This window comes from Homarus americanus, unplaced genomic scaffold, assembly GCF_018991925.1.
Source record: "Homarus americanus isolate GMGI-L3 unplaced genomic scaffold, GMGI_Hamer_2.0 scaffold24694, whole genome shotgun sequence".
Taxonomy (NCBI): Eukaryota; Metazoa; Arthropoda; class Malacostraca; order Decapoda; family Nephropidae; genus Homarus; species Homarus americanus.
In genome coordinates, this window is record NW_024732780.1 from 8,659,837 (window position 1) to 8,673,231 (window position 13,395).

Genomic DNA, 13,395 nt, shown 5'->3' on the forward strand with positions numbered 1-13,395 from the left:
ACTACCAAGTACACTCTCGACCTACCTGCAGCCAAGTGTCGATCTGGATAGTCTTGAGGCCATCAACCAAAGCCTCATAGACTCCAGGCTGATGACCGTGCTCAAACCAGACGGTGAGAAGTCGCAGTGTGTCCTGGAGGCTGTTGCCGTCACTCAGTGATATAGATCGAATGAAACCTTTCACTGCTGCCACGGTGAAGTCTCCAGCTGATTTCTAGAACAGAAATATTTTTTAGTTCATTTGTGAAGAATTTCTCTCAAAATTAATTCAGATTATATTTATAATGTGTTAAAATTACTTAAAACTATTTTAGTACACGAATAACCATTTCTTTACAGTACACCTGAAAAACTTCATTAATCTTGGAACTTGGAAAATCCAGTTCCTGTCAGGCCCATTCATCATCATCATCCACACTCTCGAGGGAAAATGTAGAATCATCCTGTCTTCATTTTTGCTGACAAAACACAAAGCCCAGGTGGCAGCACACAAGGATCCTAGAGTTCTTTGGAACAACACCCAAATGTATACAGTACACTTATCAACTGTCCTTTTACTGCCATTCCTTCATTCTAGTTACTATGGCCCCCCCAAAAATCCATCAAGTTTACCTCTGTCACTTCAAACATTCCAGAATTCTCTCACCTTCTTCTTACTAGGAGTGCCTGATTCCTCCCCACTGCTGTCTGACTTCACAATTAAGTCATTCTTGTTCTTGTAGAAAAGTATGGCCTCGAAATTCATGTAAGCGTAAGCATGCCAGGCCTTGTAACAGGACTCGTCTGTTTCCTTGGCCAGAGTGTAGTAGCTGAGGATCTGACTGATGTTCTCCTCATTAAGGCCATGAAGTTGTTCATACCTGAAATACAAAGAGGACGGTACCTCAATATTATAACATAATGATTTAACAGGCAAAGGGTAAAAGTGATGGTTCAACTTTGTGGTGCAACTTAGAATTGAGGTCAAACTTTTTTTGCATAAATTATGTCCAAAACTCAAACTGCAAATATGGATTCTGTAAAGCACAGTATCTGTCTTCTCTGCTTGCTAAGCATGGCCACAATTCTCAAGATAACGTTGAAATGTGACATAAAGGCATACATGCACCCCAGAAGTGTCCTAAAGGTGTAATTATTTGGGTTGACAAAGTGGAAGAAAGACATTCCGTCCAAATGAAAAATTAGATTTAAAAATTATCATAAAACAAAAATATCAGGAACAGATTTTTTTAAATGAGATGTTACTGAAATATGGAAAAATCTTAAAGCTTGGTAAATCGAGGTATACCTGTATATCAACTGACTAGTAGGTTAACTTACTGCTGAATAAATCAATTAACTACCAACAATGAGACAATTTACATTTTGGATTATAATTTAGAAAATAAATAATTTCCCAAGACTCACCATTCACCCAGCTTGAGGTAGACCCTTGATACCAACTTGCGCAGCTTATTATTGTCTCCATTCTGACCAACAACAACGGCTGGTGCCAAGTATTGCAGGAATTTCTGCAACCGACTGCAAGAGATCATATTAGTGCAGTGTACCTGACTCTTGTTGATGGAAACTACTTACATGATATAGTAAGAGGCCATACCACTAGTTCAAAGTCGACGTGGAATTAATTTTCAAGCCCAGACACACACGACATTACAAACATTTTATAAGTCAACTTTGAACCACTGGTATGACCGCTAAAATTACTAAAAAAATAACCTACAATAAGAAAGGACAAGTTTACCCTATTAGACTCACACATTAAATGTCTCTACAACTAAATATCTGACTCGCAAATTATTAACCATTTCTATTTTTTCCCTTTCTTACCAATAACATATAAAAAGTACCACATTTGCATATTTCACGATTAACTGACAATTCACTGTACATACCCATAAGCCTCCTGGCGCCTATTGTGATACGTGTAGATGTGTTTGCAGTACTGGTAAGTCACATGCGGATGGGTGGCTGGAAGTGTTTGAGTGGGATTAGTGGACGGATCACACCCTAGGAGTCGCACCAGAGTTTTGTGAGACAGTGCAAGGCGACCTGATTTGCGACAGAGAGAGGCAAACTTCAGCCAAGGCCTCATGTCTTCCTGGGGGCTGACAACCAGGGAGCGCACTTGGAGTATTTTCTGCCAATCTTCCACGACACGTTGACAACCCTAAAATATTATAATCATATTAATGAGAGAATTCAGTTTAGTACTCAAGAAAGGGTTCATTTATATTATTGTCATTGTTTTGAAAATGCAGTGACATGAATACATCTAAAACAAGAGAAAACATGGCATTTAGCTTCCAAATACAGTATCCTCCCTACTAGTGCCCAGCTGTCACCTACATGAGATGCGAGGAATGCACCAAGACTCACAAAAAAACTAAATAATATAACTAAATAGATAAAATAAATAAGAATGATTAAACATAATGAATAAGTAACAATATTGTAAATTAAAATGTTTACAGAAGGTGAGAAAACTGTAGCAACAACTAAACACTGGATGGGACGTGAACACAAGAAAATGACAAATCCTAGAACAATGTGGAAATGCCATGAACTTGTCTTAATATTGAATCTCACTCAAAAAGCATTTATCACCTGATTCTACAACAAGATTCTTCAAAGTGTTATAATATTCATCCAATGGGAAAAACATATGTTAATTTGTGAGGAAATAAACTAAGAGATGAAGAAAATTTATACCTAAAACAATATTGGGGGGATCTGGCTTGTGTGTGATTCTGCAAACCAAAATGAAAATGATGAGCAAGATCAATGTTTCTTTGGAGGCTGAGCTTAAAACTGACCTGCAGTCTTTCCCACCAGATCTGGGTGATGGGTTGTTTCCTCTCAGGCACTAACTTGTACTGTATAACCTCTTCCAGCTCCGCCAGCATCTGCACGGCCACCATGGCATTGTACGCTCGCTGGTAACTCTCCCCCACCATGGCTGTCAGCTCTGTGTCCAACAGGTCTCGGGCAGAGTCGATTAACTGTGGATTTTTCACATGTTTGGTCATAATAATAATAAATCACACACAACAGTAACATCAACAAAAAATTCAAGACAGTGAAGATATATCTTATTTTTATATTATACTATGCAATACTCATTATGTACAGTGTGTTAACTATGGAAAGCAATTTGCCAATGAAAAGCAATATTTTTAATGGCCTAAAAACAAAAATTGTGTGTTTTGTATAACATGAATATCAGTAGTTATCTTGAGGAGTCATTTTTTCAATATAAGACAGCTTCTGAAATATGCCTCATTATAAGTACTGTAGTGAAGTGCATGACTCCCCATACACTACCATTGTGACCGAGTCTTGTTTATTCTTCAAGTTTTATAATAAAAAGTAGAAAACTTTAAGAACTTCAAGAGTATGTATCACAAACTGGCTAACCTTGCTGCTTATTATCTAAAAATTTCAGAGAAATCAAAACTTCTCCAAAAAAAAAAATTGTCTTGGATGTTCTTAAATTCCAGCTTGGAGTTCCCCCAACATCTTTATTTTGGTTCATTCGATGTTCAAGTCAACAAGGAATAATGACAACATGTAAACATTAATAAGTCAAACTGACCTGCTGTGCCACATGATACTGGTCTTTGTGCACGGCAAGAACAGCACGGTAGAAGGCCCCCTCCTGTGTGTCTCGAGGGATGAACTTGGCGTAGTCCTCCATCATGGTCCACTCACCCATCGCCCAAGCTGATGCTGCCGCCACACGTGACATTTGACCGCGGAACTCATTTGGCATGGAGCCTCCCCATCGATCACAGGCCACAGTGTACAGCTCTCCCCTACACCATAAATAAACAGCATAAATATCCAGGTAGCACAAGACAATATACACTCAGGTAACATGAGAAGGAATAAACTTATATACAGTAAGTTCTCTATTGACGTCATGGATGCGCTCCTAGAAAATGCAGCATTAGGCAAAACGACATAAAATAGTGAGGATGATGAAAGAGAATCAACTACATATGATAATGACTGAAAGAAAAAAAAAATCCTCGCATTACTTACCATTCCCCAAGAGCTTCCAGACACCTCATCTGTCCAAGAACTAAATCGAGGTCGTCAGGTCTTGTCTCTAACTTAGTCTGGTATGCTTGAAGTGCCTGGTCCCAGTCGTGCAGCTTCTCATGCCAGCGCTCCTGAACCTTCATATCCGTGCGGTTGTTCTTACGGGCGTACTCCAAGAGACCTGCAGGAAAAATAACAAATAAATCTCTGAAACATACAAAATATGAGCCACGTATTCCTGGAAAATAAATTATATCGAGTCTAAAAGCACGATAAATCAAATACCAGACGTTACATTTTGTTATTTAGTATTACAGGTTTAATTTCTCTACTTTGTTGTGTTTATACAGTTTCCTTTCCTTGCCGTGTAGCCTTCAATCAAACACAAGGCTGGAAAAACGACCCCACTTTACCTGCAGCAGCTTCTTTCTGGCCCAACTTGTTATTGATGGAGATAAGATGCTCCAAAACCTCAGACGTGGGGCCCTTGTGGAACTCTTCCTCCTTATAGTGCAGGGCTTTCGCATAGGCACGACACTCCATAGCCTTCTGGCCCAGCAGTGTAAGTTCTAGAGGCAAAGGACCCTGAGAGAATAAAGAATTACTGTGATAAATCAAATACATACATAGATTTAGGTTTCATGGTAGCAAAGGAAACACAAGCGGACGTCGGGACTTTAACTCCTATGACACTCCCATCTGACCAAATGAGTCATCGTGTTCACTCTCATACAACTGCTGCATTGAACTAAATTGTGAAACCTTTTAAGTGAATCATTTCCCCCCCCCACTCCTTTGGAAATCTGGTACACTTCATCCCTTTCTATCAAGTTAAATAATGCTATCACCAACAGAGGTACTACTTATGTATGTCTTTAACGACTCACTTTATCACAATGTTCCATAAACTCCGCCAGGTTGAGGAGGGTCTGGGTAATCTCGGGTATATCCTGGGAGGTGAGCGCCTGACGGAGAGACTGTAAGAGGTCGTCCTGGAGACTCTCGTTCAGCTCACTCCAGCACGATACAAAGGCTGCGTTGAACAGGTCACGTGACAGCTGCACGTACGTTGAGGCCACAGAATAACACGATCTAGAAATAGGACAAATACATCAAATATTTTCCCATTACAAATCTTATGCACTAATCAGCCATGAAATGAATCAATAACCCATCATGTTTGTCAACTGTAGGGCAAATTAGGTTAGGGTGTGTTAGCATTAAGGTGGTTAATCTTTATGTGAAATAAGTTTGGGTGTCTAATCTTCAGACGATCCCAAGTGCATGCACATACGCACGCATGCACACACGTACACACTCAACTCCATCATCACTCTTACTGCTGTGACATCCTCATAAACAGTACACTTCTAAATAAAAATCTTCAGTATGACCAAATAATTCAAGAACTTTTCTAAGAACTTTCCCCCTCAAGATATTTTCTTTTCAAGGGTTTTCCAGGCTTTGAAAATTGTCTCATAAAAATTATAGTATCTCAACCACCTCAAAAGCCAGTACACATTCTATCTTTATCAACTGAAGGAGGCAACAAGAGTATGGTGTCTATATAAAACTCTGTATATCTCTCCCAGAACCCTAACCTTAGTGCTGGGGACGGTGACGCCTTCATCAATTCAATGCTGAAGCGTCTGAGCCATTCCAGCCAGTCATCCTTGCTGACCAGTCGGGTGAAGAGCCACGCTCGCTGGAGAGCCTGTACACCAACTGTGACCTGCAGGGGGTGATATTACATTAATTAGTCAGATTCTTTGCCAAATATCTTTAGTTAATAGACTATCAACTGTGACTTAAAAGAGCTTAATATGAAGACACATGAGGCCTATCCTCTATTATGAAGATGTGGCTCACTATCCCATAAAGACAGAGTTTTAAGCAGATGTCGATCGGGTCAGGGAATGTACACAAGCGGAAGAGAAGTTTACTGGACAAATATACAAGCTCTATGACATGACGCATACATCTTACCAAAGCCATCATGAACAAAATAAGTCTTTCGTAGTGTAGAGTTTCCAGGCGTCACCTGACAAAGCTCACCTTTTTGATGGTGGCCGAGTCTGCCTCCAGGTGGTCATCCCTGGTCTTTGGCCACCTGGAGCGCTGATGGGCAAGTAGGATGGTCATCTCATCCTCGGATATTGTCAGCCCCTGCAAGCGAGCGAGAGAGAGAAGTTAGTATAAGAAAATAACAATATCATGAAACCCGGTGATGACACGCACTCCACCTGATGAATAATTATGGTAACTCCTCAGATAATTTAGGATGAATTCAATGTACCACAGTTTTTTCCTCTTAACTGTATTACAGAACTAAGAGTGTTAACTTTAGTGGCTGTAATGTGTCCAGGTCCTAGCAGAACCTAGAGACCTAGGGTACATTCCAAGACCAGGCACTCAAGTAAGAAAGACAGCATCAATAGATTTTTACTTTTGCTGTCCACATATAGAATTAAAAGTTTTAAAGGGAGAAAAATAGATATCTTGATCTAATTGGATAAAGTCACACTTCTATATATTCTAATTAGCAATATATGACAAGTGCACAGACAACTAATATGTACCATCACTATTTTTAAGTCACTTTTATATCTTTTAGCAGTGAAAGAACATGTACCTGTAACTATCAACTCTCTGAAAAGACCCTATCCATAAACTTTTAATTCCTTCACAATATTACTGAGTGTAACAGTCAAGAGCGCCTGCCCACCCGCACGCATGCACTCACACATACACACACACACACACACACAGAGCTTCATAAGAAACTACAACATACAATTCACCAGCTACTGAAGTAAATTGTACTGTAGCAAATTATTGATCATTTTCTTCAATTACAAAGGACGAAGGAATCTCTCAACTTACCCTCACCACCTTAGCAACGAGAATGTCATATCTAGGGTGATTGATCTTGTGTTTGGTTGTGATGCGGTGCACGACCGGTATGAAGCACTCATATGTCCGGCCTAGCTGAGTCGCGAGGGCACACAGCACATCCATAGCTTTGAGACGTAATTCTGGGCTTGTGTCGAGAGTTTGCAGCTGAAACAACATCATAACATTAAGGCAAGTACATACATACAGAAATAAATAAATAAATAATAATTACAACATCTCAAGAGCATTTGTACAATGCTGCTGTGAACATTCAATTTCCACCAATTATTTTTCTCTCTGCACTTAATGAGATAAAAAGATTGAGGTACTGCATCACCCAATAACATGTACACAAACTTCCTTCTATAGATGAATCACCTGTAATTCTTTTCATCTATTGTATGTACACCAAGACAAATTATCAAGCTTACCAATGGGTGAATAATCGTGGAGGTGTAGTCAGACAGGTCGAGATAATCGGCAAAATGGTCCACAGTTTCCAGAGCGCTGCGACGAACAGACAGAGGCACATCTTGGGCATCAAATAGTTTAACAATATGAGGGAGAATCATGTGTAGGAACTCCTCAAGGGTGGCACCAAACTTCTGGAATGCTAAAAGCAACTGTGGAACAAAAAATAAATAAATAAATTACAAGGGTACAGTGTATTGTGTATGGTCAGACAGTTCAACAGAGACTTCCCTCCATGTTGTGGTGGGAATGGTCAGTAAACACCAGTCAGAACCTCTTAAATCTATAAGATCTGTTCTCCATCTCACTGAAGAGGAGATCTATTAAAATTACAGTAAAATCTTGAATTCTGAAGAAGATACAAGTTAAGAAAGTGAAACAGGCGATGATATAAAGTTCTGTGTATTTGATGATTCGGGTACAAATGTTGACAAATTAATCCCCGATCCAGGATAAGACGTACAGGCATCATATTTACTTACCCATCAAATTTGTACTGAACCTCAACATAAATAAACTTCAAACAGGTGTAAGAAAACCAAATAAAGAAAGATTGATAGATTGATAGTGGAAATAACATCCCTGGTGGTGCAATAGCTTAGATTAAGTTAGGTGAGGTTAGGTCAGGTTATGTTATGTTCAGTCAGGTTCGGTTATGTTAGATTAGGTTAGGTTACGATAGGTTAGGTTAGGTTACGATAGGTCAGGTTAGGTTATGTTAGATTAGGTTAGGTTACGATAAGTTAGGTTAGATTAGGTCAGGTTAGGATAAATCAACCTCACCTTTGCAGTCACTTGCTTCTCTTTAGAGTCATTGATACAAGACTTCAGTATCATGGGTATAAGTTCCTTTAAGTATATCTTGAACTCTGACCCCACAGCCATGGCAATGCTCTCCACCACAGTGATGATCGTGATGGTCGTCTCCAGCTTACCACCCGTCACCCAGAACTCCTGCAACGGCGGTAAACTCGATTAAAGAGTAATTCATCGAGATATTCTTGCATTCGTGATAGAAGGTCCATCATCATCATCATTGTATTGTCATCATTATCATCATCCTCATCATCATTGTATTGTCATCATTATCATCATCCTCATCTTCACCCAAGTCAAAAATGTAAGTGATTTTGGGGTACATGAGAAGTATTAGTTTTGTGCGCCTCTTGAAGCCCACAAACCTCTACCTATACCTCAGGGGGTCGGAAGAGCTACACCAAAGTCTGAATCGGTGGTGTGTCATAAATACCAGGTGATTTGTAGTGTTACTTCTATAATTTGTCTCAGTTGTGTGCATGTGATGTGTTGGGTATATTAAATGTTTCAAAGTTAACCCCTGGTGCTGGATAACAAGTACAGGGGTGATATTTTGTTATCTGTTCATTATATTTGTCCCTTTAACCCTTTCACTATGGGGACGTGGGCCAGTTTTAATATTTTATATGGATAAGGTCGCACGATTTTATTCAGCAGAGACCCACCCTCCGTACACGAGTGGTTAAGTGTGTCCATAAGTCACAAAATGCCTTAAAGAGCGACACATCACAGAAAATGTCACTATTTCACACACTAATTATTAAGACAAGTTATAACATGTAAGAGTTAAGGATGATGAAACACTTTATAAAGACAAACATGTCAGCAGAGTCTATGTTTGTTCCCAGCCATCAGCAGTCTAGTGGGCACAGTGTGTTAAAAAATATATACATCAGAATAACATGCTTATACCTCCTTGCTTACGGTCCTTCAGTAGACGACATTCATCCATTAATTCTTTAAAGTTTCATGAAAGAGATTGACTCAAGACTTCCACAGTGCCTCAATACTAGTCCAAAATATAATGCACATCTACCACTACTTGTGTCTAACCTTGACCACACGACAACAAAGAGTTAAGCACTTTCATCACGACCGACCTTTAAGACCTCGATGATGTCATACAAGTAGTTCCAAATGTGCTGCTTAACAATGCCAATAAGCATAGCCAGTTGTTGAAACAGATAGTCCCTGAAATTGGCATCTGACGTTCTGATAACAATGAGGAGAGAAGGGATCACTTGAGCCAGGTATGGGACTCCCTTCACACCCAGTGACTTGAAGATGAATGTGATGGCCTGAAAAGAAAATATACACATGAAATCCAAAACAAGAAAATTATAAATGTTTTTTAATTTACTTCACAACACCTATTGTAATATTTTCCCACTGTCCAGCACATGACCACTACAGCCCTGTTCCTTAACACTCTTTTTGACAAACACTCCCTCACCTCCCCCTCAACTCAGTCTCCCCTGGCCTCCCCCTCACCTCAACTCAATATTGCCCAACTTTTCAACATCATCACAAAACTTACTACACAGAGTACACAGAAAGTGCTGTTACAGAAAAGGTACTTCAATGCACGCAGTTAAAAGTGAAGATGCTAAGTACAGCAAGTATAAAAGAGTACTGGAGTGAATTAAGATCACATATTTAAGGAACACCAGTATTAAAGTTAAAGAATTAAAAGTAAAATATACAAAGACAGAGTGAAGGTTAATGTTTCATCACGAGAGGATTCCAGTCATGAGCTGAGGTACAGTACTGGCAGTGGAGGAGAGTTTTGTTGTGAACTAATCTGCTACCTCACTGGAGAAGACCCATAGCATGTAGACAGATGGAGAGACAAATAATTGATACAGATTTCTCTTAGTAATCTTCAGTAACCAATAAATAACCTTACCTCTACTCAAAAGGAAATTATTCATTCATTCCATAATTTAACGAGCAATATATCTGAAAACGTAATATGGGTCGGCCCAAAAAAATACTTCCACTTATTCACGAGAGATGTGACTGGTTTCAACTCACCCGGACGACCTCATTGTGGTGTTGGGCCAGAGCTGGGTCTTTGATCACCTTGAGGAGCATGGCAATGGCACAGGCTGGGTAGAACTCCTCCAGGGACGAGTAGTTGAGGTTCACCAGCATCTCACTCGTCCCTAAATCTGACAAAAACAACAAAATTAAGACATATTTCTAACACATCAATGGAGAGGACTTAAGATTTTTCAGTGTTGTTTAAGTAATGTAAATACTCTAGTCAATGAAAATTAAATACAATAATAATTAGTGAAACTCAATTACCACATTAAGTATTCATTAAGGTACAGACAGTGATAACCCTGACCTGGGTATTAAGCACCTCTTTAGAGACACGACCCAACTGATCTCCCATGTTAAAGCTTATCATTCACCACTGTTGATTTTTATCATTTATGTTCACTAAAACTATCTTTAATATCAGCTGGGGTTGAGTCGGGTTAGGTTAGGCCAGGATATAATCAATGATATGAAATGACCGGCAAAACCCTTTACCAGCAGTGAGATCGTCATTCTTGGCCTCAGTGATGGAGATGACCGCCACTCCTGTGTCTTCCTGAATCTTGATCATCCCGACATTCATCTTATGTTTGTAAGGGTCCAGCGCTCCCAGCAGACCCAACACCCGGATGGTCTCCCGTCTGTAACACAAAACAATGAGAAAAACACAACACTCGGGTGACGTATTCTATCTGTTTACCCGTTAACTGTACTGTACCTTCACTCTTAATATATCAAGCGGGACAAATAAGTTTTACAAGAAGTGAGATTGTCGTTCTTTGCCAGGTTAGGTTAGGTCGAGTCAGATCAAGCCAGGTTAGGTTATAATCACCCTGCTTAATCAATGTTAGTTTAGGGAGCAAGAAGTTAATCGTGTGATCATCTATCGTTATAAAATTACATCGTTGAGCAAAATTATATCCTCTTATACCATGGTGACTCTTGCTATGGAAACTATCCCCATAGATGTGGTCGGGAAACACCTGATACGATGACTCACAGGGCACCAAGGGCTAACAACTGAAGGAGGAGGAACTTCTACTTGGTCTTAGTTCCAGCCACCCACAGACCATAAGAGAAAAAGGCACGGAGGTGTGAGCGAGAGATGGGAATAAAGAGAGGGAATAAAGAGAGAAAGCAAGAGAGAAAGAGGAAAAATGGAAAAATAAAAAGAAGGAAGAGAGCAAAGAAAGAATGAGAACAAAAGCAAGACAATGAAAGGAAGAAGGAAAGAAAAAAGAAAGATGAAATGAGATAAAGAGAGCAAAAGGAAGACAAAGAAAGGTAAAGCAAGAGAGAACGAGAAAAAAATAACCTGAAGAACGATTTACCTAACAGCCGGTTGTTGTTCAGTCTTGAGGAAGGAGAGCAACACGTCCAGGAGGGTGGGGTGCTGGGTGTAAGGGTGGACCACGTAGCCCGTGTTCTCCACCAGCTGGCCAAGGGTCCACAGGGCCACCCTCCTCTTCCACCCAGACGTGCCATCGCCAAGCATCTCCAGCAACAGGGGCATGAGCTCTATCAACCACTTCTGCATCTCTCCTCCACTCACCTGAAGGAATATTGGCATTACAGTTTACTTATTATCTTTATTAATAGTATTTATGAGTTTACCTACAGCATCATTAACAGGTTAGGTCAGGTCAAGTTAGGTTACAGTAAGTCAAGTTAGGTTTAGGTTAGGTCAGGTTTAAGCCTTTGTCAATAATGTCGTTTTTCTCTCCAGGTAACTAGAGCATCTTAGAAATTAATCATCTTAATTCTTTAAACTTTCAGAATTATTTTATTTTCTGAACACCAAAACTTTTCCATACACAAAATATCAACATCAATACATACATTAAAAAATATACCAAAATATCCAACATATTATTAAAAACCGAGAACTGGAGATGACGATGAAATAAAAATAAAAACAAAAAAGATAAAAATATAAATTCTAAATGCCGCTGGGAGAGTACCTGAGCCAGATCCCCGATAGCCATGAGGACACACATGGTGACGGCAGGGTTGGGATCCTGGTCCTTCAACTTAGGGACCAACACGGACATGATGGCCTGAACAAACTGCCGCATGAACCTGGGAGCGTTGCCTATCAGGTGGCCCAACATGTGTGCGCTCAGCTCTCTGTTGCGTCCTATCCCACTGTAGTCCAGTTCGTCGAGAATCTGTTAACGATACAAAAAAATGATCAGTTGGTTACCATAAATAAATATAAATCTATCCATAGTACCAGGTAAGTAAAGTATCTCAAAAAAAATATCTATACAAAATGGTGTTGAAAATATACGACAACAGATGAAGGATTCCGACAACCCAACCGAGATAACAGGGAGTGGCGGTGTTCATTCTGAAATTCATAGACACCCCCCTCCCCCCTCAACCACCGGGTAGAGATAGTCTTTCAGTGTCTATACAGTATATCATGAAGTAAACCTTAGAGAACATATTTTATAAAGTCAATAGGTCGATAATGGTGTAGGTGGCGACGTGAAAATGGCATTAGGGGTTTTATCTATCACGTGGGAAGAGCCTCAGATACAACTGGCTCTTACTATCAGGAGAAACTTTGAATAAGAATGTAAACTAAAATCAACTAAAAAAAAATCAGTGGAAAATTTGTTCTTGTTTCTATAAGGGGGAGTGAGACGAGACACGAATCCCTATACCTTAAGTAATGCTTTCCTTAGCAGAGGGTGGACATAGGCTGGGTTAATAGCAGACAAGCGGCCGAGTATGGATATGGCATGTTCTCGTATCTCAAAGACTTCATCACTAAGAGCATATATGAGAGCGTTGAGGTTTTCTGGTTGAGCGAGATGACTGTCAAAACTCTCATCCAGAGACGCCAAGACACACAGACGCACATCAGGATCTGAGGAGATAAAAATACATTATATTAATGAGGTTACTTTCAGCTTACATAGGTTTGTCAACAAACAGTAGATCAGAACACAACAATATAAAACTAAAATTCATATTGTACAGTGCAGAGCCTCACACACCTCTCCCTTAATTCTTCCATCTTGTTGTCTAGTCTGTAAATATTCTTATGGCTATACATACTATTAAGCCTCCCCAAACTTCTCTCTGTATTTACTCAAAATAAAAGATAATTATCAT

General features: G+C 39.7%; 1 protein-coding gene across 1 annotated transcript in view; it reads right to left on the reverse strand.

Moving 5' to 3' along the window:
• LOC121869067 (serine/threonine-protein kinase mTOR-like) overlaps positions 1-13,395 on the reverse strand; it is a 35,460-nt gene that overhangs the window by 5,348 nt on the left and 16,717 nt on the right. Inside the window, exons 15-34 of the mRNA XM_042370193.1 lie at positions 12,942-13,147; positions 12,234-12,440; positions 11,604-11,824; positions 10,768-10,913; positions 10,261-10,397; positions 9,327-9,524; positions 8,194-8,364; positions 7,371-7,562; positions 6,928-7,104; positions 6,100-6,210; positions 5,646-5,776; positions 4,932-5,136; positions 4,458-4,629; positions 4,045-4,225; positions 3,596-3,815; positions 2,817-3,002; positions 1,896-2,170; positions 1,408-1,521; positions 647-860; positions 26-214 (exon numbers count right to left, since the gene is read on the reverse strand). Of these exons, the coding sequence (XP_042226127.1) occupies positions 26-214; positions 647-860; positions 1,408-1,521; positions 1,896-2,170; positions 2,817-3,002; positions 3,596-3,815; positions 4,045-4,225; positions 4,458-4,629; positions 4,932-5,136; positions 5,646-5,776; positions 6,100-6,210; positions 6,928-7,104; positions 7,371-7,562; positions 8,194-8,364; positions 9,327-9,524; positions 10,261-10,397; positions 10,768-10,913; positions 11,604-11,824; positions 12,234-12,440; positions 12,942-13,147 (3,653 nt within the window). The remainder of the gene's footprint in view (positions 1-25; positions 215-646; positions 861-1,407; positions 1,522-1,895; positions 2,171-2,816; positions 3,003-3,595; positions 3,816-4,044; positions 4,226-4,457; positions 4,630-4,931; positions 5,137-5,645; positions 5,777-6,099; positions 6,211-6,927; positions 7,105-7,370; positions 7,563-8,193; positions 8,365-9,326; positions 9,525-10,260; positions 10,398-10,767; positions 10,914-11,603; positions 11,825-12,233; positions 12,441-12,941; positions 13,148-13,395) is intronic.